The sequence below is a fragment of the Rattus norvegicus genome, chromosome 20, assembly GCF_036323735.1.
Source record: "Rattus norvegicus strain BN/NHsdMcwi chromosome 20, GRCr8, whole genome shotgun sequence".
Classification (NCBI taxonomy): domain Eukaryota; kingdom Metazoa; phylum Chordata; class Mammalia; order Rodentia; family Muridae; genus Rattus; species Rattus norvegicus.
Window position 1 is genome coordinate 9,304,621 of NC_086038.1, and position 24,607 is coordinate 9,329,227.

Genomic DNA, 24,607 nt, shown 5'->3' on the forward strand with positions numbered 1-24,607 from the left:
TTGGAAGTAGCATCCCTTTATGAATGAGTTGGACATTAACAATCATTTCAAAAGACAATGAAAGAGCTCCCACGGTGTTCAGAAAGCCTGTTCGTTGCCGAGGAGTGCTAATGCATGGTTTGCTTGTTAATTTGTCCTCTGTAATACTTTTGGTGTACTTCATGCCAAGTTTTCCTTTCCTAAGAGCTAATTGGTTGAGGAAGAAAGTGTGTCACACAGAGAAGTATGAGGGAGCCACACATTTCCTGTCATAAGGGAAATTGTAAGTAGCTTCCCACCAAGGAAGGTAGATAAGCATATTTGGTCACACTGTAAGGTCTTTCCTATAAGAGAAACAGATATTGGGAGAAAGATGGATGAGTAGATAGATTGATGGATGTGTAGGTGAGTGGGTGAATAACTGAATGGATAGATGGATGGATAAATGGGTGAAAGAATGCATTGGTGGATAGATAGATGTCTCAATGGATGGATAGATTGGTATATGAATGAGGGGGAATGGGTGGATGAGTGGACAGACAGATGAATGAATGGGGAGGTAGGTGGATGGGATGGTGGACATATGAGTAAATGAATAGATACATGGATAACTGGATAGATGAATGAATTAGAAAATGGGTGGAGGGGCTGGGGATTTAGCTCAGTGGTAGAGCGCTTACCTAGGAAGCGCAAGGCCCTGGGTTCGGTCCCCAGCTCCGAAAAAAAAGAACAAAAAAAAAAAAAAAAGAAAATGGGTGGGTGGATGGATGGATGGATGGAAAGATACATAGATAAATAGATGATACATACATAAATACATACATAGATAAATAGATATGTAGATACATACATAGATGATAGATGATAGACAGATACATAGTTACATAGATACATAGATATATAGATTAGATACATAGATACATAGATATATAGATTAGATACATAGATACATAGATATATAGATACATACATAGATAATACATACATACATAGAACATAGATATATACATACATAGATACATGCATGCATACATACATAGATACATGCATACATACATAGATAGAACATACATAGAACATACATACATACACACATACATACATACATACATACATATATACATACAGGAATACACACATACATAGATACATACATACAAACATGGGAAATGAGTGTTTGAGTGGATGGACAGATGAGTGCATTAGTGGATGGATGGTGGGCAGAAGAATACACATTTGGGTAGGCAGAGAAATGAATGCAGACGTGGGTTGGTGAGTGAGTGGGTGGGTAGAGGGAAGAAGACAGACATAAAACTTTCTAAGTCCACCCTAAGATTTCTAATCTGCGGTATTTGGCTATGTCCCACACTGTGTATCATTAGGCAAAGGCATGAAGGGACCTCAGGGACATTAGGCACATCAGAGGAGACAGAAGGCGGGACAGACTGGCATCTGGCCTCCCACTGCTATTGCTTCCCAGCCAAACCCTCACAAAGACATGGGTCTCCTGCCTCATTTCTAGACCCTGAAGGCGCTGTTCCAGTACAAACCCCAGAATGCAGACGAACTAATGCTCAGTCCTGGTGATTACATCTTCGTGGACCCCACTCAGCAAGAAGAGGCCAGCGAGGGCTGGGCCATTGGGATCTCACATCGGACTGGCTGCCGGGGCTTCTTGCCAGAGAACTACACGGAGCGAGCCAATGAGGCCGACACCTGGGTTAAGCACAGGTGAGCCCCACCCTCTCTCTGTTGGTTAGCACCGGAAACAGCAGGCACAGTGGTTATGTCCTCAATTAGGTCATTAGAGAGACTTGCAGTCCCTACACTGGCCACATTACCTTCCCTTCCCCCCTCTTCCCCAGTGCGCACAGCAAACATCAGATCTATTTGTGGTTTCTGCCGATAACCCTGAGGAAATCGGAGTGCTTCAAATTACTCTTCTGAGATAATAATGCTCAAATATTGTGAAATACTTCTGTCTTAGGAACATCACAGAGCGTACACAGAGGTCGGAACTGGCCCCTGTAGCCTTCTGAGGAGGGTTAGCAATCTCTTGCTGTTCTGTAACAAAGTGACACAAATTTAACTTAACCGTCCTCTAAGGCTGTGACCCTGGGATAGCTTGCACTGGGTTCTCATCTGATGCTCAGAGTCCTCCCCTAAGCTTATGTGGTTTTTGGTAAAATGTACTTCCCGGAAGCTGGCCTGCTCCTGCTGGTTTGTTTCTTCCAGCTCACCTGGCGGATCTCTTTCTGTTAGTATCTAGCACCATCTGTCAAGGCCAAGGGTTTTCAAGCTTTTCAGAACCAAGGCGTTGTTTCTTAAATGTATCAGTTCCTCCCCTCAATTTACGGGATATATGCGTCTCAGTCTCCCGTTTTACTACGAGCAAAAAGGAGAAACGTGGTGATTGCTTTGACGTTGCACACAGAGATAACCAGAGCTACTTAACCAACTCCATTCTTCATCCAGTTCTGTTTCCCATCAACAATGTTGCTAAGCCTTTTATTGCAACATGGTGACCTCCCCACCCCCACCCCTGCTTCTATACCTGTGTCTTGATGCTGTGGACATCCTCCAGCCCACAATCTGTATGTGCTCTTCCAGGAATAACCATGACTTTTTTTTCTTTGCTTTTTCTGTGGGGTGTGTGTGTGTGTGTGTGTGTGTGTGTGTGTGTGTGTGTGTGTGTGTTTGCATTTGCATAAGCACATTGTGTGTGTGTTTGCACTTGCATAAGCACATTGTATGTGTGTCTGTGTGTGTGTGTGTGTGTTTGTGTGTGTGTGTGATGCATATTTGCTGGACAGATCTTCTAGCCTCTGTGTATTCAGAGAGATTTTCTCCTACCCCCCACCCCCACCCCCATATCTCTTTGTATCACAAGGCAGAGCTGTGGAAACCATACTGTTTTGTTCATGCGCCTACTGGAAGCCAGTTAGAGAGTGTGGTAAAAGTTCCAGAAGCTTAAACTTCTGTTTTGAATAAATTAAGAAGCAATGCATTTTGAATATTTAAAGCAAATGGTTGATTTTGGTCGTTTAGTGGCTGATGGGATTTCATGGGGGAAAAGGACTTTGCAAGCAATTATTATTTTTATTGAATGGAGGTTTTTGGGTTTGTTTTTTTTTTTTTCTGAAAAGATTTATGAAGGGAGATCAGGTGACCTCTAGGCTACTGGTTCTTCCTGTTAAAATTAAGCTTACATTTAAGTTTGCATGACAGGCCAGGTTCGGCATCTGTGCCCTTGGACTGTGCCACCAAATGCAGTTGACAATAAAGTAAATCCCCCACCATCCCTTCCCAGGCTGCCCTGGGACTCACTACGTTGCTCTATAGCCAAGGATGACCTTTTAAACTTCGGATCCTCCGGGCTCCATCTCCAGAGTACTGATATTACAGACATGCTCCGTCGTGCGGGTTTCATGTATGCTACGCAGCTAAGCATGGGTTCCTATATGCGTTTATGAATCGGTCAGGTATGCATAGGAACCTAAAATTTCGTGAAAGCTGTGGAGCCTGCCTACAAACTCAGGAAAAAGAACTCAGCCTCGATTCTAGGGCTTTTGTATCAGGTCACCTCCATGATCCACTGATTCTCCAGGGACTGGAGAGAGAGCTGGACACGCCCTCCCGGGAAAGCCAAGCCCCCAGCGTGGGAGGGGAGGGGCTTCCTGCTGAACCCACTTGGTCGGTTAGCTGCGCTAAAAAAAAAAAAAAAAAAAAAACCGGAAGAAGGAAGAATGTAGGACAGGACAGGCAGGCATTGGACTCTGGGGCTTGGGAGTAGGGCGCTGGGGAAGATGGGGCCTAATAGCCCCTCATCTTCTCTCCCCACCCAAGGGCCAAAGAGACCTCACTGTGGCCGAGAAGCCATCAGCCAAGGGGCAAGCTTCTGCAGCGAACTCTGGCTAGCAACAGTTCCACTTCCTGTTAATACGTCACCTGCACCTGCCTTGTGATCCTGACCTTCCTGGGAGGCCAGCTTCTCTCAGGAACCAGGGTATATTTGTAAAAGTTTCGAGAAAAAGGAAGTTTTGGCTGAATGCTGTGGCTTATCTCTTGAGCTCCCACTCCCCCAAACCCCATCCTCCACCCCCGTATCAGACTCACTCTCTCCTCACAAGATAGCTATGATCTACTCCCCACCCGTAGGCTGTCTGGTGTGACTATAGGTTGAGAGTTAGCAGTGGGCTGTCTATGGTTTTCAAAGCTGCTGATCGTTCTTCTAAACATTTAAAGAGGTTTTAAATTGGGGCATAGGGGTTGGGGATTTAGCTCAGTGGTAGAGCCCTTGCCTAGGAAGCGCAAGGTCCTGGGTTCAGTCCCCAGCTCCGGAAAAAAAAAATTAAATTGGGGCATAGTGGTGCCCGGCCTTAATTCTAGTACTGAGGAGGCAGAGGCAGGCAGACCTCTGTGAGGTCCAAGGCAGCCAGAGCTACACAAGGACACTCTGTCTGAAGAGAGATCCTGGCAAAATCTGAATGTGTCATGACGTGTTAAGCAGTGGGGAATGTAGTCAGACACCTGTGTGCACAGATAGTTGGCCTGTGACCGGACTACTTGTTGTATATACCTTCCGTATATAACTCCTAAGGGCACAGGATTCACACAGGGCGTGCTTGATATGTACAGTGAGAAGCGCTGCTATGCCAGCACCAAGAGAGAGATCTGCAAACCACGTGGCAAGAGCCTCTTCCTGCTCAGAGGACATCCCCCCCGCGCCCACAGCCCTGAAGGTGGCTGCCATGGGAACACACTGTACAACCCCACATTGTGCAACCCCAGCAACAGTGTAAACTCCCCAGCAGGTGGCTACAGGATTCTGAGGACCCAATGGTCCTGATCCAACACCCACTTGTTACTTGGAAACCATGTATTACTGGAAGATAGCTGCGTGGGAGGGACCACCGCTACCTCAGTTTCAGGCATCTTCACAGAACGTGTATCCAGCCCTGCCACAGATCAGAGAGGCAAAGGCTGAGAATCAGAGCCCAACAGGAGTGGAAGCTGTCGTCCAACCACATGAGGGCGTCCCGCCAAAGAGCTAATCAGATCCCACAACGAGCTGGTGGGAGGAAGCTTCCACACAGCAAGGGTACTACGCCATTGCTGGATGAACTGTGTCCCTCCCAAAACTCATATGCTAAAGCCCCAGTGAACATTTTTTTTAGACCTTTCAATTAAGGTGCCCCTTATCCAATCTTACTTTGACCAAAGGTCATAGAGGACACAGGGGGAAGACACCAACTTCTCACCAGGCCCAGGACAGAATCCCTAAGATAAATCACAAGTTTCTGTGTCATCATCTTGGATCTCCTATTCTCTGGGGCAGAGAGACAATGATGAAACCTGTTGTGTCATTGAAGCCCCAGTCTGTGTGACAGTAACTCCAGGACAGACACTACCCCTGTGACTTTGTCTTTGAAATGCCACACACTGAAGTGACCCCCCTCTAGGAACAAAGGTGAATGGGAAATTTAATCCATTTCTATGGCACGAGTTAACCACTAAGTGATGTTCCTAAATCCAAGAGGAAGAAAAAAAAATGACAAAATGTCACCTACTTCCCTCTGTCCCTTCAACACCAATGTGCTCGTTAATCTGTTGCTTGCATTTTTTTTTAATTGAAAGACTAGCAGACAAACTCGACTTCCTCTCTGACTGTAAAGTTCACAGATGTCACTCAGAGATAACCATAGTTTACTGTCTGAGCAGTAAGCCTTGAGTTACACGTGCCCCAGCCTTGCCCTCAGGAAGAAGAGAGCAGCCTGCACTTCCTGTATCGGGATGCTTCAGCTCTACCTGCTCTGTGTGACAGTCATTGAAAAGGGTGGGTGAAGGAGCACCCTCATAGAAGCAGGGGGAGGGGGATAGGGTAGTGGGTTTCTGGAGGGGAAACGGGGGAAGGGGATAACATTTAAAATGTAAATTTAAAAAATCCAATAAAAGAAAAAATGCCAAACCTAAGAATGGTATGTATAGAAGAAAAAGAAAGAGAAGGGTGAGGAGGAAGAAGAAGAGGAGGAAAGAAAGAAAAAGGAGGAGGAAGAAGGAGGAAGGAGATGGAGGAAGATGAAGGAAGGAGGAGGAGGAAGAGGAGAAGGATGAAGAGGAGGAAGAGGAAGAAGAGGAGGAAGGAAGAAGAGGAAGAAGAGGAAAAGGAAGAAGGAAAAGAAGAAGAAGAGGAGGAGGAGGAGAAGAAGAGAAGGAGGAGGTTGAGGAAGAGGAGGAGGAAGAACAGGAAGAGGAGGAGGAGAAGGAGGAGGAGTCTGCTCAGCTCAAAGGCCCAGAAAATATTTTCAGCAAAACCATAGAAGAAAAATTTTCTAACCTAAAGAAGGAGGTGCCTATGCAGGTACCAGAAGCATAAAGAACCCCCAATAGATTGGACCAGAAAAGAAAGTCCCCCTTGACACATAATAATCAAAACACTAAACATAAAGAACAATGGGAGAATATTAAAAGCTGAAAGGGAAAAAGACCATGTATCAAATAAAGACAGACCAACCAGAATTACACCTGACTTCTCAATGGAGACTTTTAACAATCAGAAGGGTCTGGACAGACGATGTGCTGCAGACTCTTAAGAAACCACAGCCCAGACTATTATACCCAGCAAAACTTTCAATAACCATATATGGAGATAGTAAAATACTTCATAAAAAAAGAAAGGGGTTGTCAGTGGCTCTGATGTGTGTCACAATTCAGCTACAGGATTCACTGACACCTACACTCCATCCTGCTTGTATCTGCAGCGTGAGAACACATGAAGTCCATGTCTTGTTGGTTGGGTGCCTTTAATGACTGAGCCATCTCTCCAACCCAGGTCCATATGGAGGAGGCCATAAGAGGTTATACCTTGAGGACACAATGACAGGGACAGAGGACCATAACTTATAGGTAATAAAAAAAATACTTGAGACCAGAGAAATGGCTCTGCAGTTAAAAAGCACTTGACTGCTCTTTCAGAGGACCCAGGTTCAATTCCTAGCACCCACATTGTGGCTCATGACCATCTGTAAGCCCATTCCCAAGGTATCTGATGCCTGCTGTCTTTTGGCTTCAATGGATGTCAGCCATACCCACAAGGCACAGACAGACATACATGTAGGCAAAGCTCCCATATACTTAAAATAAGACATTCAAACACATGGACTACGTCAAAGTGCAACAAAAGTCACAGATGGCCCAGAGCTTGGTCACAGGTTGCCTAGACTCGGGGTAAGTGATGCCATGTGACTCAAGACAGTCTTGGGGAGCTGTTGCCTACCATATAAAAAGCTGTTGTAAGAAAGGGGCTGCGCAAATAGAAATACACCTCATGGGTGGTAAGGAGAGTGAGTCCCAGGGAGCTGTCAACTTCAGAGTCTTCCTTCCAGGTTTTACAAGACTTCAGACAAAATCCTGGTGAGGTCATTTGTTTGAATGTCACTGGCTGAAGGAAACGTTTACCTAAAAGAGACATCCAGAAGAGAAGAGCTGGGACAACACTGGGGCCAAAGTAATGAGAGGCGGTGTTCGCCCAGTGCATACGAGGACCTGGGTTTGAGCTGCAGTACCCCCTAAACCCAGATGTGGTGGTGCACACCTGCAATCCCATAGTCGGTAGGAAGTTCAGCTGTTCAAGGGTATTTTTGTCTACATAGTTCGTTTAAGGCTAACCTGGGATACCTCAGACCCTGTCTCAAATAATTTTTTATATTATAGCATATTTTATATTATTATATATGTTATATTATAGTATAGTATATTTATTTTATAGTATATATGTGTATATATATAAATGATATATCACATCAAAAATCAAAATAGCATTTTAGCTCAAAGGAAAGAAGACAGCAGGATGGGGCAGGTATAGGGGTAACAAAGAGGCCTACCTGGCATCCTGGGAAACTCATCTCTGAGAACCCCACAGAAGCTGCAGGGGAAGGGCAAATGACATCCACAGTATTTTGTACCCCATACATTTGTTTACCCAAACCAGTGCCTGGCAGAGACAAGAAATAAACAGAAAGAACGTGTTTTTAGACAAGCCTGCCTCCGGCTTCTGTGATGGGAGTGTTTGGATGGGGCCGAAGCCAGAGGGTATCTCAGAACTCTTGGTAGGCCTGTCTCTAATGGTGACCAGCCACTGCTTGACATTCATGGCCTCTGTACATTCAGAATAGCCAGAGTACCACAGGGCAGAACAAGGCAAGGCCTGAGTTTTCACAAGCTGCATGCAGTTCACACTCCCATGAGGGGAGCCTGTCTGAGCAAGTTCCTGTCTTTGTGTCGCCTTTGAAAATGGCTGTGACTCGGGCCCCAGGTGGCCATGAGCCATACCCTCACCCCAAGCCGACTCAGTTCCAGAGGAGATCCAGGTTTACAGTGGCCAAGTCAAATCTCAGAGCCTGTGCATCTCGTTCAAGAGCAGTTCACTCTTTCCTGTGGCCCAGCTGCAAAGCCTGGAGCTAAGCTTGGATCTGTGTCCATGGTAAAGCACTGGTCTGGTGTGTGAGGCCCAGGTCTGATCCATAAGAGTGCAGAGAGAGAGAGAGGGGCCGGAGAGGTGGCTCAGTGATTAAGGGCACTGACTGCTTTTCCAGAGGTCCTGAGTTCAAATCCCGGCAACCACATGGTGGCTCGCAACCATCTGTAATGAGATCTGATGCCCTCTTCCGGTGTGTCTGAAGAAAGTGACAGCAGTCTGACTTACTGCTCACAGGGTCACCATATCTGTCTGCTCCTTACACTTGCTCAAAGCGCAAACCTCGGGTGAGCCTGCAGCCTCTGGGCTCTGCGCCCACAGAAGCTCTTCTGTTTTACCCCTGCCTCTCCTCCCTCGGCTCATTCTGTTCCAGCCAGGCAGGTCTCAGATGTTCTGATAACCCTTAAGAGAGCCTTTGCTGTTGGTTAACCTTCCAGAGAGTTGAGCCCCGCACACACGAACGCAGAAATGCACACATGCCTGCCTACTCCACCCGCTCCTCCATCCCCACATTCACCCCCATCCACCCACATCCTGTGTCAATCACAGCCTTGAGGAATTTGGGGGGCCCTGCTTCCATCCTCAGATAGCCAGAGCCCATTCAACCAGGCCGCCACCCCTGCATTATTGCAGCTCATAATACTCTACTTCTGAAACCCAGCTATGCAATCTGCTTCCCCTCCTCCCCTCCCCACAAAAAAATGGGTCAAGTCTAAATATGGGTGGATGCAAAATCTAAGTTGTTGAACTCAATGGCTGACAAAGTCGGGACTACCTTTTCATTTTCAGTGGGTCAGAACCATTTTCCACATTTCCAGTAATGAGTCAAACTGTTCCTTGACCATAAAGGAATTGGAGAGTAACCTTGCTGGGTTAACAGGAAATAAGAGTAAAGGCTCTCAGACATAGAGGGTGGCAGGCAGGACTTGTCATAGAACGCAACCCGGAAGAGCCCAGTGCATCGTGAGTACCTAACTGTCACTGGGGCTGCCCATTACTTTTTTTTTTTTTTTCAGAGCTGGGGACCGAACCCAAGGCCTTGCGCTTGCTAGGCAAGCACTCTACCACTGAGTTAAATCCCCAACCCCTGCCCATTTCTTTTTAAACAGTTTCCCGAAACTTCTATGAAATGGCTTCTGCCCTGGGGAAATCACTCATTTTCTCCCGTCAGAGGAGGAGTCGCGTGCTCTGTGTTAGCCATTCACCCTCCTCTCTCAAACACCCGCCTGGTCCTTCCATAGAGGGTTGAGCACAAACCCTTTCCTGTTTCATATCTCGGGGTTCGCTTTCCAGTTTGCTTTGGCTTTTCCCCGACCCATGTGTCCCCAGAGCTCCTGGTCACCCGTTCACATCGTGGTACTTTAAGTAATTTACAGTTTCCTGGTTACCTGCACATGCTCAGGTGCCGTCAGTACCCACTACCCACAGTGCACATCTCTAGCTCTCGAGGGTGTCTGGCCACTATGACAGTGTCCCGACTACTTCTAGCTGAACACCTCTGACTGCAGCTGAGGAGGGTAAATCAGGGGATGGCGTGTGGAAGAAACAGATTTGATAGTCACTAAAGGTGCAGCACCAGTAAGATAGAGGGGTGGGAGGGGGTTCGTTGGGGAGGGGCTCTGTTGAAGTTTGTGATTGACAGATCTGAAGTCTGAAGGTCAGACCAGCAGGTGGGGCCCAGGAAAGATCTAGGGCTATAGCTTGAGTCTGAAGGTAACCTAGAGACAGAATCCACTCTTCCTCGGTGGAGACCTCTGTCTATCCTGTATCTCCCCCGACCCTGCATGCATGGGATCATCTATTTTATTCAAGGTCTGCCGGTCTCACCGCTAATCTCATCCAAAAGGTACCTTCTTAGCGATGCTGGAAACATCAGAGCTTGGCACAGAGGCACACATCTGCCGTCCCAGCTACTCGGAAGGCTGAGGTGGGAAGCGGTTTTGAGCTTTCAGTTTGTGGGCAGCCTGAACAACAGGGGAAGATACAAAGTAACTTTTGAACAATGCCCGATTATGGTGTTGAGGTGGGTCGAGCATCTCCATGGTGCTACAACCATGAACCAACCACAGGCTTCACGAGATAGGCTCTGAGTGCTCGGTAGCTCGGTGTTATTTTGTGGCCTTCATTCTTACTGCAGGGGCTGAAGCAGGTATTCCCAGGAACATCTGGGACTAGAAACCATGGTGACGACAAGTCATGTCTCTGTTCACAGCTGCTTCTTCTTCTTCTTCTTCTTCTTCCCCCACAGGACATACACGTTCAGTCTCGCCATGGACCTGAACTCTAGGAAGGAGTTTGAAGCCAGTAGCAGGAGAAATGGGGACTCACACACTCCGTCAGTGTCAAGGAGCATTAGCGACATACAAGCTTTGCAGGTAACAGGACCTTGTGTTGGTGTTGTTGTCGTTGTTATTGTTTATGTGTTTGTTGTTTTGTTAGTAAACCGTGCTTGCTAATATAACACTATGGTAGCCCTGGCTGCTAGAGTTTGACTTTTCTCCCAAGTGAGGCTATTATAGTAACTATTTAATCTCAAATGGGAGTTTCTACCCCACCTTTGATCATTTAGCTCCCAGATAAAAGACACAAAACTTTTATATCTATAATAAGCCTTAATCAGCACAAGAGCTGGGTGTGTCTACCCTCTCCTATTATATGTCTACTTCCCTGACAAGAACCCCGTTATGACCTGCCATGTTCTGTCTGGGCTGCTCTCACCTCTAATTGGCCAGCCCTCATGACCATCTTTTCAAGACTCACCTACCCCATGGCATCTTCTCCTCTCTCCATCTCCTTCTCCCTCTGTGTGGTCTCCTCAGACCCCAGGCCTAGGAATTAAAACCACGCTTATCTCTCTTCTGCCCAGCTATAGGCTGTCAGCATCTTTATTCAACTAATAGTTTTAAATTAAGGAGCAAAATCGAAGAGCATCACTTGGTGTATGTGAGGATTCTCTCTACCCTGAGAGCAATCAGACCTTGGGGCCTGGTGTTTAGCATTACAATACATAGCCACGGACCAAACCCCACCACAACGATGAACTCACACACAGAGGAGCCCCTCCTGAAGGTTGATGCATTGCTGCTGAGGACTCTGGGGCTACTCCCCAAACACAAACCTCTCAAGAACACAGTGGGCGTGTGCCCTGTGGCTGTGAAGTACCAAGGGCAGCCTAGAAAGGAAAGGAATGTTTCAGAGAGCTGCTGCCCCCAACACACACACACACACACACACACACACACACACACACACACACACACTGACCTAAGGCTGCTGAAGGAATGTTTCAGAGAGCTGCTGCCCCCAACACACACACACACACACACACACACACACACACACACACACACACACACACACACTGACCTAAGGCTGCTGGATGCTGTCAGGTAAAAAGTTAAAACAAGGGGGGGCTGGAGAGATGGCTCAGTGGTTAAGAGCACTGACTGCTTGCTCTTCTAGAGGTCCTGAGTTCAATTCCCAGCAACCACATGGTGGCTCACAACCATCTGTAAATGGGATCCAATGCCCTCTTCTCGTGTGCATGAAGACAGCGACAGTGTACTTGTATAAATAAAATAAATAAATCTTTTTTTAAAAAGTTGAAACAAAATAAAATACAGCCTCTGTACCTCTAGATCATGAGGGGCTTTCCCCCCCCCATTGATTCAACCAACCAGGGGTGGAAAATATTATAGAAGACTGTACCTTGTCTTAATCAGCTTCCCAGTGTTGCAATAAAAAACCTAAAATGACCAGCTTCGAAGGAAATGAATGGCTTGTTCTGTGTTTGTCATGGTCTTAAAGTATTCAGTCCGTCATCATTTGGACCAACCAGTTGCTTTGGACCTATCGTGATGCAGTTTACCACGATACAAGCAGATAGTAGAGGAGAGTCAGTTACCTGATAGGAGCCAGGAAGCAAAAGGAGGAAGGCACTGGGTCCCAAGAACCCTTCAAAGTCACAAGTCCAGTGACCTAACTTCTTCCCACCAGGCTCTCCTCTGAAAGGTCCCACTCTCAGCAGTACCATGGGTTGCAGCCAAGCCTTCCACATCTGAGCCTCTGAATAACATTCAAGATCCGAAATGGCTATGGTAACACATATCTGTAATCCCAGCACTCGGGAGGTAAAAGCAGGAGGATAGCCGTGAGTCTGAGACCAACCTTGGCTACACTGAAAGTTCTAGGGCAACCTGGGCTATAGTGTCAGACCATGTTTCAAATGAAAACAAGAAAAAACAAACAAAGAAAGAAGGAAAGAGAGAAAGAAGAAAAGAAAGAAAGGAAAAGAAAAGAAAAGAAAAGAAGAAACAAATAAAGGAAGGGAGGGAGGAAGGAAGGATGGATGGAATAAAAACAAGGAGAGAAGGAGAGAGGGAGGGAGAGAGAAAGGAAAAGAGAAAAGAGGGAGGGAGAGAAGGAGGAAGGAAGGAAGGCAGGAAAGAAGGATGAAGGAAGGCAATATCTGTGCCAGTATTGAATGCATACAGACTTTTTCTGCCACTGTTCCTTAAACAATATGACATAAGTACTGTTCACATAGGGGGTTGGGGATTTAGCTCAGTGGTAGAGCACTTGCCTAGCAAGCGCAAGGCCCTGGGTTTGGTCCCCAGCTCTGAAAAAAAAAAAAAAGTACTGTTCACATAGCATTAAATGGCATTAGGCATTTCAGTTGTCTGGAGATGAGTTAAAGCACACAAGGGATGTGTCTACGTTCAATAAAAACATCACACTGTTTTATAGAAGGAACCTGGGCATCTGTGAACTTTAGTGCCTGCAGGGGTCCTCAGCCCACCTCAGGTACACTGAGGGATGACTGTCCTGCTCACTAAGAGCACGTGGGCAAGCAGAGACTGACCAGCAACAGGAAGGCAGGGGGAAGAAGAGGGAGGCTCCTTACCTGAGTGCTCAGAGGCGAGGCACACACCCGGGCATTATGAAGAAGCTGCCTTGGGATGGACTCAAGCATGGCTAATCCTGGAGGGCTCCTCAGAAGAGGAAGAGTAGGAGTAAATGAGTAAACTAAATAGATTGATATATGAGAGAAAAAGAAAAGAAGGAGGAAGATGGAGGGAGGAAGAAAGATGGTTAATAGATTAGACAGACAGACAGACAGACAGATGTAGGGGACCAAGTATTCAAATAGCTAAGCCTATAGGGGACACTTCTCATTACTGTAGATTGACAGGCGATAGATGATGATGATGATGATGATGATGATGATGATGAAGAAGAAGAAGAAGAAGAAGATAGATAGATAGATAGATAGATAGATAGATAGATAGATAGACAGACAGACAGACAGACAGACAGACAGACAGGCAGGCAGACAGGCAGGCAGGCAGATAGACAGATAGATAGACAGATAGATAGACAGATAGACAGAAAGACAGACACTTGGGAGAAACAAAACAGTTGGAGAGTACATGTCTGTGATGGGCTCAGTCCTCTTTACATCTCTTTTATGAAGTCATGGGGCCCGAGAAATTAAATGTAGGAAGAAATGGAAGCAATCCCCCAGCCTCACACTGTGAAGGCTGGCAGCCTGACTGACCGCAGTTGCCAAGGAGCTTGGGAGAGTCTTTGTCCCTAGTCGATGGCTGGTGGATACTGCAAAGTCTCTTAATAACTTCACAACCCATTGTTCCCACCCCAGGCTACCATCGCGAGGAGAGGTGTTCTGGTCATACGCCATGGTGAGAGGGTGGACCAGGTCTTTGGGAAGTCTTGGCTACACCAGTGCACTACCACTGATGGTAGGTTGAGTCGGGATGACTCTCGACAGATTAGCTCTGTGTCCTTGAGGGACCCTAGACCATGGCATAGCACCTTTGGGGCCGCTAATTTGGATAAAGAAACCCACCCACGTACACACTGGCTACATGTCTAAGCCAGGCCCTTGGCATCAGGTCGGTGACTGGTGACAATCCTGGTTCCCCTTTTCTCTAATGAGAGAGGTTAAACCACTCATTTCTGGTCATACGGCTAAGGGTCGGGATTTCTAACAGGTTGACAGATCTTAGAGACCAGTGTCAAACTCAAAGGGACCAGGGTGTCATGCAGCCCCTGTTTTCTGGTCCTGCATTCAAGCATGTGACTGAAGAGTTCCCATCGTAGGGCACCTCCAGCCAAGTGTGAACTGCCCCGCCATCAGCAACACAGAAGGGAGGCATCACACTACAGTCGGTTAACTGATACCAACTCAGAAGTTTATTCTGAGGATGCAGCATTCTCTCCCTTGTGAGTGATAAGGGATAAAAGGAAAAAGTGGGCTCCTGGTCCCTGGGGCTCAAACCTATGCATTCTGAATTCGAGAACATGTTACTGGCCTGCGATATTGGTCCCCTGACTTGAGTCCCCATCACAAGAACCCTTTACAAACAACGGCACTGGCGAGCTCTCAGACAATAACCTTCCCCGCAGTGTGGAGCTCCCTCTTGGGGACTTGGATGACAAATGGGATCTGACTCAGTGACCTCAGATGTCTGCCACTTGTTTCTACCTCAGGAAAATACTACAGGCCAGACCTGAACTTCCCCCGCAGCCTCCCCAGGAGGAGCAACGGCATCAAAGACTTTGAAAACGATCCGCCGTTATCTTCCTGTGGAATTTTCCAGGCCAGACTTGCTGGTACGTTTAAGAGTGTTCCCAGAGGAAAGTGACAGTAACAATAATGACTATATTGTATCCACTGAGCCCCTGCCATGGACTATATTGTATCCACTGAGCCCCTGCCCCTGTCATGGGCTGTATTGTATCCACGGAGCCCCTGCAGTGCATCCTTTGACCATACTGGCATCTTTCCTACTCTGCCCATACCCGGGCATGCAGAGTGTCTTAGTTACTGTTCTATTGCTGTGAAGAAACACCATGACCAAGGCAGCTTATGAAAGGAAGCATTTAACTGGGGGATTGCTTGCAGTTTCAGAGGGTGAATCCATGATCATCATGGCAGGGAGGCAGATGCTGGGGCAGCAGCTGATAGTTTACCTCCTGATCCACAGGCAGGAGGCTGAGGGATACTGGGCCTAACATGAGCTTTTGAAACTTCAAAGCCCATCCCCAGTGACATACCACTTTCAACAAGGCCACATCTCCTCCAACAAGGCCACACCCACTCCAACAAGGCCACACCTACTCCAACAAAGTCACACCTCTTCCAACAAGGCCACACCCACTCCAACAAGGCCACATCTCCTCCAACAAGGCCACACCCACTCCAACAAGGCCACACCTACTCCAACAAAGTCACACCTACTCCAACAAGGCCACACCTACTCCAACAAGGCCACACCTACTCCAACAAAGCCACACCTATTCCAACAAGGCCACACCTACTCCAACAAGGCCACACCTTCTAATCCTTCCCAAACAGTTCCACTACCTGGGGACCAAATATTTAAACATATGAGCCTGGGTTGGGGGACATTCTCATTTAAACCACCACAGAGATGTTCAATCATTTCCCTCGGGTCACACAGCTAGTGACCAAAAGTAGAACAGTCTGATCCAGAAGTGGATGATTGGTGATAAAAAGCAAGGAAATATAGGGAGGAAACACTGTAGGGAGAAGAAATAGCAAAAAAAATCACTGAATGCACCAAGAGTGTCACTTAAAAAATTAAAACCGAGCTGAGGAGATAACTCAGTGGGCCAAGTATTTGCCCAGTGAGCACACCAATCCTCAGAACCTAGGTGGAAAAGCTGGGTGTGATAGCACACTTGTACTCCCAGTGCTGAGGAAGCAGAGGCAGACTGTTCCCCAGGGCTCCCTGGCCAGACAGGCTCACCTACAAGGTGAGCTCCAGGCCCATGAGAAATGCCATTTTAAATAAAAGGGTGAACAGCATTCCTGAGGATGACTTCTGAGGCTGACATCTGACCACCACACACATCCACACACAAGCATACATGCACACCTGTATGTGTGCACATATGCACATACACACACACATACACACACACGCACGCACAGACATAATCACAGACACAGATGCAGACACACAGATATAGGCACAAACACACAGAGAGACACACAGTCACAGACACATACATACACACAGGCACAGGCACAGGCACAGGCACAGATGCCAACACACAGATATAGACACACACACTGATGCAGGCGCAGGCACTGATGCAGACACACACACACACACACAGACACACAAACACACAGGCACAGGCACTGATGCAGACACACACACACGCACAGACACACAGGCACAGGCACCGATGCGCGCGCGCACACACACACACACACACACACACACACACACACTTTAAAGGCACACCCCCTCACAGGTAATACTGCTCTATCACTTATGCCTTTGAGTTTATGACTGCAGAGTCTCCTTCTATGAGCTGTCATTTGGGGAACAGATGAGACTGTTGTGCTTCTCTAGTTACAACTTACAAATTCAGAAAGCTGAGCCTAAGGGGACAAGCAGACATCCCAGTCCCTGGCTGGTCATCTACAGGACCAGCCTTCCTGCTTCTCGCCCTACATGAGACAGGCTCTCACTGCCAGCTCTCCCGGTGGTTCACACTGTGGCTGTTTCTAGCTCCCAGTCTGACGACAGTTGGTTCTCAGGTTGGGATATATCAGCTGTACACAGCCCATTAGGGTTCCTCCTTCCTTAGGAGATGTGACAAGCCCACATGTCATGTGAGCCTGTATATGTGTCCCAGAAGTCCTGTCCTCGTGCCTAAATACTTACAGAGATGTTTGAACATCTCCCAGGATGTATGCACGGGAGCATCCAGGGATGGGTTGCGTAGGTAACAAATATCCCCAGTTGCTATATCCCTGTCACCATCTGGGTGGCTGAAGTATCATTTGTTACCTATTGGTGCTAGAGGTTGAAGTCCCAAGGCCACAGTTCAAGCACATGATTCCTTCTGAGGAAGACTTACCTCTCCCTGTTGCTCCATGGGGTCTGGCCCTGATGTCTTCCCATCATCCCTTTCTGTCTGAATCTCTTCTCAGCCTTCTCCCTTGTGGAAGACATTTGACTCTGAGGGGATCAGAGCCGAGCTTTATGTTAATATGTTAACTTGTTCTCAGTTGCCCTGGGAGATAGGTCCCAGGATCTTATCTTTTTTTGGGCACAGAATCTATGGGTATTCAAATCCATATGTGTGTGTGTGTGTGTGTGTGTGTGTGTGTGTGTGTGTGTGTGTGTATCATAGATATATAGCATAGATATATAGCATAGATAATATATCATAGATATATATATCATAAATTTTGCATGAAATTTGTGTGTTTGGTGCAGTCACAATTTTCTGATATTTTTCTATTCCTATTGGTCAAAGCCTCAGATACGGATCCATCAATTAAGGTCCCATTCTGAGGGGGTCAGTAGTCCAACTTGCCCCTAACGGACAACCACAAGCCTTGTGACTTTCGTGTCAGGCACCTCCTGTGCCATGGGTGCCTTTGCCACCAGCTGGACTTCTAGCACCACAGAGAAAACATGGTTAGATTACCCCTTGTCCCCCCACAAGCCATGGCTGGCCTTAAGGTGACCGACTAAGTGGACACCTTAGCTATGTGCATGCTAAGCTTACAGTTGCAGATCTGACTTGAGGTAGGCACGGTGGGTTCTCAGTCCACAGAGTCCAGTCCTCCTTCCAGACTCACCCAGGGTCTGAGCAGAACTTGGGTCCTCAGGGATGTAGGACTGGGGGGGTCTTCTCTGGCTGCTATTGGCTACTTTCTGCTCCTGAGGCTACACCCACGCCTTGTAACATGAACTCCTCCATTTTTCAACACAGCTAAAGAGTAGGGTTCACATGGCAAGTACAACCCCCTTAGGTTTCCTCTCAGTCCTGTTCTGTGGCCAGCTGGGAGGAACCTCCACACTGTTTACAGGATCATTGACCCCTGGGCCACCACCTCCGCCATACAATATAATGTAGTCACAAGACCATTACTGGCAATGCTGGTCACAGTTGCGGGTCCTACCCTATCCTGGTTGGGGGATCCTGCAGGTGTGTATAGCAGTTGATAGGAGTCTCATCCATCCCTGCCTGCCACCAAGGCAAGCCCCCAATCCTGGGCTGATACGTGAAGGGAGTTTCCTACCTGTTGTTTTCCAGGAGAAGCCCTGCTGGACAGTGGCGTCAGAGTCACCGCGGTCTTCGCGTCTCCAGCCCTGCGCTGCGTGCAGACAGCCAAGCACATCCTGGAAGGTGAGAAGCTCAACAGACCTTACCTTTTGGCTTGATCTTAAGGCGGCTCTCCGTGGGGAGCAAAGAGGGCGTGGGGATGAATGAGATGTTGAGCAAGGAGTGGCAGTTAGGAGCCAGCCTCCTGGGAGCCGCTGGCAGAAATGAACCACTTACATCCCAGAATGCTAGGGTTGTACGACCCGTGGGAGCTGGTGTCACAGGATCATCATACTTTGTGATGTGTCTCAGTTCTGCCAAGTGTCTCGGTACTTGGGAACGAACATTCACAAGCCTAGAGAGCTGGGGCTACTGAGGACCCCTTCTAGATCCATACCAGACTTCCCGGGACAGGATCAGTGCTGGAAAGGAGCTGTCCAGCATCTCGCAACGGTCAAAAAGCCATTCACAGGTCCTCTCAGCTATGCGAGACAACATAGCCATGTGGGTAGCTGGTGGTCACCCAGGTTCTGCCCACACTTAGGGTATCATGGAGGTGTCCATAGTGGGGGAGAGAACCCCTCTTTGTTCATTGCAGAACTAAGTTCCTGGCCGAAGTCAGTACCCTGCCTTCCACCAGGGGGACAGGGGCCCTCCCTGCCCCTACTCTGAATCTCCCTTTTCCCCCATTCACAAAGAGCCTTACTCGATGGGTCTTTTGGTCCAGATATAAAATGCTCGGGAAGGGTAAGCTGTGAGAAATCTGAATGTTTTAGACGTTTCCTTCCCTACTCTTCACCTCTTGCCCCATCTGGATTCCCTGTCTCTATTATGCATCATTCCATCAAGGAAGAAACTGTGGCCTGGCTTAGGTGAGCTGCATATGGGGTTACAGCGGGGACCTAAGGTGAACACGCTGCCTATGGTATCCCCCTAGCCAAGCAGCATGGTCCCTCTTGATGGACAGCATGCTGTCAGTCCTTGGATTCCTCCAAATGCCTGGTGGTTCGGGGCTTAGAGAAAGCAGCGCTGTGCTTAGATCCCAGGATGGTGACGTTTGCCAGGAAAGAGTAACATATGCGAAGGGTTTCCTTGGACTCCGTTATAGGGTTGGTGTCCTAGTTTGCTTTTCCATCACTGTGATAAAACACCAACCAAAATCAACTGGGGGAGGACGAGGCGTTCATCACTTCTACTTCCACAGAGCTGTCTGTCAATCAGATCGGTAATGGCAGGAACTCAAAGCGGGAACCTAGAAGCAGGAACCTGAAGCCAGGGAGGGGTGCTGCTTACTGGCTTGCTCCCCGTGGTTTGCTCCGCCTGCTTTCTCATAGCACCTAGGATGGCATGCCCAGGTAGGACACCACCCACAGCGGTTTTGCCCTCCCACATCAGTAATCAAACAAGGAAATGGACGTAATAGTGTATCCCTTTAATCTCAGCACTTGGAATGCAGAGGCGGGCAGATCTCCGTGAGTTCAAGGACTCTGCAAGAGGGGCTGGAGAGACGGCTCAGAGGTTAAGAGCACTGGCTGCTCTTCCAGAGGTCCTGAGTTCAATTCCCAGAAACCACATGGTGGCTCACAACCATCTGTCATGGGGTCTGGCGCCCTCTTCTGGCTTTCAGGCGTAACTCCAGCTTGTGTCAAGTTGACAAAAAAAAAAAAAAAAAAAAAAACAAAACGCTAACTACCGTGCCGGGTCTAGCTATGAAGAAGCCTCTCTATGTAACGCGGATGGTAACTCCTTCGCACTTGTTTTCCATTGACCCAAGAGCTCAAACTGGAGAGGAGGCTGAAGATAAAAGTTGAGCCCGGAATCTTCGAGTGGATGAAGTGGGAAGCCGGCAAGGCCACTCTGACCTTCTTGACCTTGGAGGAGCTGAAAGAAGCAGACTTCAATGTTGACCTCGACTATAGGTATGGGTCTTGCAAATCTCGGCCACCGAGGCTTCTCCGGTCCTTGTTAAAGAAAATCTATCTACCGAGGTAGAGCCGTGAGGTGGGGGAGTAAGGCAGACTGGGCTGTGTATATAGTACCAGCAGGATCAGGGGAATGGGAAATGGCTTGAGGGTTACGGTTTTGCTCAACCAAACCGTCAAGACTCCTGGTGAAAGGGGCTGGGGATTTAGCTCAGTGGCAGAGCCCTTACCTAGGAAGCGCAAGGCCCTGGGTTCGGTCCCCAGCTCCGGAAAAAAGAACCAAAAAAAAAAAAAAAAAAAAAAGACTCCTGGTGAAGGCGGCTAGAGGTGATGGAGGTTGGGGAAACTGACCACATATAGAAGATGGGGTATTCCTGCTAAAAAAAGGGGATGAACACAGGGACCTCACCCAGAAGAGGGTCCTCACTCTGGTTTGTGAAGGGGAGTATCTTTGTCTTTCCCACCGGGTGACTGTCTCCAGGTGGGCTGAGATGTACGGCTTTCCTGTTTGGCCATCCTCCATGCTGGTGGTTCCCTTGGCCAGTGTGGAACACTTCCAGGAGCCCCTGCTGGCTGGGAACCCATGAGCCGTGCCCAGCAGGCCGTCTGGAGGATCATGGCCCCACTTGGCTGCTCCAGCACACTCTTGTTCACCAGAAGGCTGCAGAACAGCAGCCCATGTCTCTCTCTCTCTCTCCATCCTCTTTCAGGCCAGCATTCCCCTGCTGCTCCCTCTTGCCAGCCGAGAGCTATGACCAGTACGTGGAGAGGTGTGCCGTGAGCATGGGGCAGATCATCAACACATGCCCACAGGACAGTGAGTGTCCCACAAGCTTGAGGAGGACAGCCTCGGGCTTCCCTAGGATGGGATTAGCTGATTCTGGGCTGTTAGCGTCCCCACTTCCCAACCCCCATACTCTGGCCAAGACAGTATGTCATCTCCACCATGACAGAGTGTGGATGCACGCACACATATCCTATGATATCTTAGGGTTTTACTGCTGTGAGCAGATACCATGACCAAAGCGAGTCTTATAAGAACGACATTTAATTGGGGCTGGCTTACAGGTTCAGAGGTTCAGTCCATTTATCATGAAGGTGGGAGCATGGCAGCATCCAGGCAGGCACGGTGCAGAAGGAGCTGAGAGTTCTACGTCTTCATCTGAAGGCTGCTAGGAGAAGACTGGCTTCCAGGCAGCTAGGATGAGGGTCTTAAAGTCCACACCCACAGTGACACACCTACTCCAGCAGGGCCACGCCCACCCCAACAGGGCCACACCCACCCCAACAGGGCCACACCCACCCCAACAGGGCCACACCTTCTAATAGTGCCACTCCCTGGGCCAAGCATATACAAATCATCACACCAGGCTTGCTTGCTCTCATGCTGAGCATGAATGGACCTAGACCATCAGGGTCATCACAAACTATGGGAAAAGAGAAGCCCAGTATGACAGAGGGGTAGCCAAGGCCTAAGGAAAAGGAGGCATAGCCACAGCCCACCTGCCCTAACCATCGGCCAGCCATGCTCCCAGCTCTCCCACTTCACACCATCAACCACCATCTCTCCCAGCTTTCCTTTATCCAGCATGAGGCACACACAGAGGTGCCAGGTCCCACACCACTCTCCAGCTGTCTGGAGCCCATCATGTCACCTGAGGCATCTCCCCAGGTCCTGCTAACCCTTATCTAAAAGCAGGCAGCATCTCAGGCTCACCGTGATAAGCCAGATAAAGTGATTGGCTCGGGTCTTGGCGGCAGCCATCACACACTCCGCCTGTGACTGACAGGACCTAGGCAGCCATCCACAAGGACAGCGACTCAGATCATCATCATCCTTACGCCATCCTTGAAGCTGTCACACAGTCACCACATCCTAGCCCCGGGCCCCGTGTGACAAGGTGGTGTGCTCTAAGCCATAGCAAATGACTGCTCTTCCTACCCATACTCACCCCACCATCTCACCAGGGCACAGTAGCGGGACCCTCAAGACTTTGAAGAGACTTATAGGTTGCAAAGGGCTCCCTGGGCCTGCTCTGACCTTGAGGTGTTTTGTCAACAGTGGGCATCACCCTCATTGTGAGCCATAGCTCAGCGCTCGACTCCTGCACGAGGCCACTCCTTGGGCTCCCACCCAGAGAATGTGGGGATTTTGCCCAACTGGTAAGAAAGGTATGTGTCCCTCTTTTTATGCCCCTTTAACTTCCTTTTCTTTTTTTTCTTTTTTTTTTTTTTTTTTTCGGAGCTGGTGACTGAACCCAGGGCCTTGCGCTTGCTAGGCAAGCGCTCTACCACTGAGCTAAATCCCCAATCCCTGCCCCTTTAACTTCCAAGTAAAGCAAGCGTTTTAAAGAATGACGTGCCCATCAAACCGAGGGCTGGCAGGACTACGTGAATGTGCCCACCTGCTCCCATGGAGAGCATACCTGCAGGAGCTGTGGGGTAAGCCTGTCACCCTAACACCCGAGTGGCAGTCTCCCCGGTTCTTTGCAGTCAGCGATGTCAGGAAGTTTCAAGGTTTGTTCAGTGCTAGCCCATAGCTCATCCTCTGCAGCTCTAAGAGCACAACAAAGGTCCTATGAGGAGTCAGGAGACATTGTTTGAGTAAGAAGAGAAGGCTAGACCTTGTGTGGTCCTGCCTTCCTCTGTGGGGATGGGAGGGGGTGCTAGGAGGGGTGGGTACTGACAGATAGAAGGAACCTCCACCCACTCACCTCCTGAGTCTCCTCTGAAGGGAGAAATGGGAACTCACCATAGCTATTTATAGCAATGACCAGGTGCTGGGCCAGCCTTGTGAAAGGCTCCAGCAGCAAGCTAGGGGCAAGCATGCTTTGGTAGCACTTTGGGTGACCGACTGAATAGGTCCCCAAGCAGAACAGAGAGGGAGGTGGCCAGGCCATGAATTATTCATCTTAGACCAGCCCTATAACTGATAACTGTTCAACTGTTTCTCCTCTGGTGACCTGCTCAGGGCTAGGCTCACATATTCATATTCTCTCTCTCTCTCTCTCTCTCTCTCTCTCTCTCTCTCTCTCTCTCTCCCCCCTCCCCCTTCCCCCCTTCTCTCCCCCTCTCTTTCTCCCTCTCCCTCTCACTCTTACTGTTACACACACACACACACACACACACACACCAATTTAATTAACCAGTGATCCAGTGCCCTGGCTCTACTGGTATGGGAAATTATAGCTCAGAGTCAGGCACAGTGGATCATGCCTGCTGTAATCGAGACTACTCAGCAGGCTGAGGCCAGATGACCACGTGAGCTTATGAGTTATGGGTTCCCTAAGCAACACAGGGAACCCCAGTTCAAATAGAAGGAGGAAGGAGGGAAGAAGGGAGGAAGAGGGAAGAGGAAGATGAGAACAAGGACAAGAGAAAAAACGACTCCTATACATTCTAGACTCCGGGACTGCCTTATGCTGACCACTGAGTCTACCCCCACAGCAGCCCACATTAAACAGCCTGCAGTTCGGAAGTTTACCCAAGGGCTCTGCTGATGGATGCCTGAAAGGACTGGTCCTTCCCATCAGGGCCAGCATCCAGGGCCCTGAGAATTCAGTGCTTTCACTTGACCAGCTCATTATACCTCCTGGCAGTCCCTGTCTGCCAATAGAATGACTTTTCCCTGAGTCGACACTAACGTCTGCCCAGGATTCCTCCCTGCATCTTGGGATGTTTGCAAACAAACATCTTGTCTGACCAAAGAATTCCTAGTCGTTAAAAAGATGAGGTACTGCTGGGAAGAAAGGTGTGTGGACAGAAAAGCCTCAACACAAGGATCCATGGAGCTGGCCCATTTTACAGATGAAGGCACTGAGGCCCAACTTTGCGCTTTGTTCTAAAACCTGAATCCTGAACCTTTCTGTGCAGCTGAGGCATGAATAAGATAATTTGTAGCTGGTTGGCAGGGTCTCTCACCCCCCCCCATAGGTATGTGGGTCTGGTAATTCTGTGGGAAAGGAGGACTCCTGGCTCCCAAAATGCTCAACCGTCCCACTCTAAGTTGTAACCAATCTCATCCTAGGTAACAATGTAACCCATTGCTAGGAGGGCTGATTATCCCCAGACAAATTAAATGGTCGGTGCTAGCATTTGTTTCCTGGCTCTGTGA

At 48.5% G+C, this 24,607-nt stretch overlaps 1 protein-coding gene across 5 annotated transcripts in view; it reads left to right on the plus strand.

Annotated features, from left to right (window-relative positions):
* Window positions 1-24,607, plus strand: part of Ubash3a (ubiquitin associated and SH3 domain containing, A) — a 43,218-nt gene that overhangs the window by 11,802 nt on the left and 6,809 nt on the right. For 2 of the 5 annotated variants that reach the window (XM_039098726.2, NM_001401235.1), the window contains 8 exons: window positions 1,502-1,710; window positions 10,704-10,830; window positions 14,115-14,214; window positions 14,966-15,088; window positions 18,563-18,655; window positions 20,346-20,490; window positions 21,204-21,310; window positions 22,556-22,665. In XM_039098726.2, coding sequence (XP_038954654.1) covers window positions 1,502-1,710; window positions 10,704-10,830; window positions 14,115-14,214; window positions 14,966-15,088; window positions 18,563-18,655; window positions 20,346-20,490; window positions 21,204-21,310; window positions 22,556-22,665 — 1,014 coding nt within the window. Of the gene's footprint in view, window positions 1-1,501; window positions 1,711-3,825; window positions 10,028-10,703; window positions 10,831-12,451; window positions 13,527-14,114; window positions 14,215-14,965; window positions 15,089-18,562; window positions 18,656-20,345; window positions 20,491-21,203; window positions 21,311-22,555; window positions 22,666-24,607 lie in introns of those variants that run through there. The other 3 variants (XR_005497253.2, XM_063279154.1, XM_039098727.2) reach the window with 3 other exon arrangements.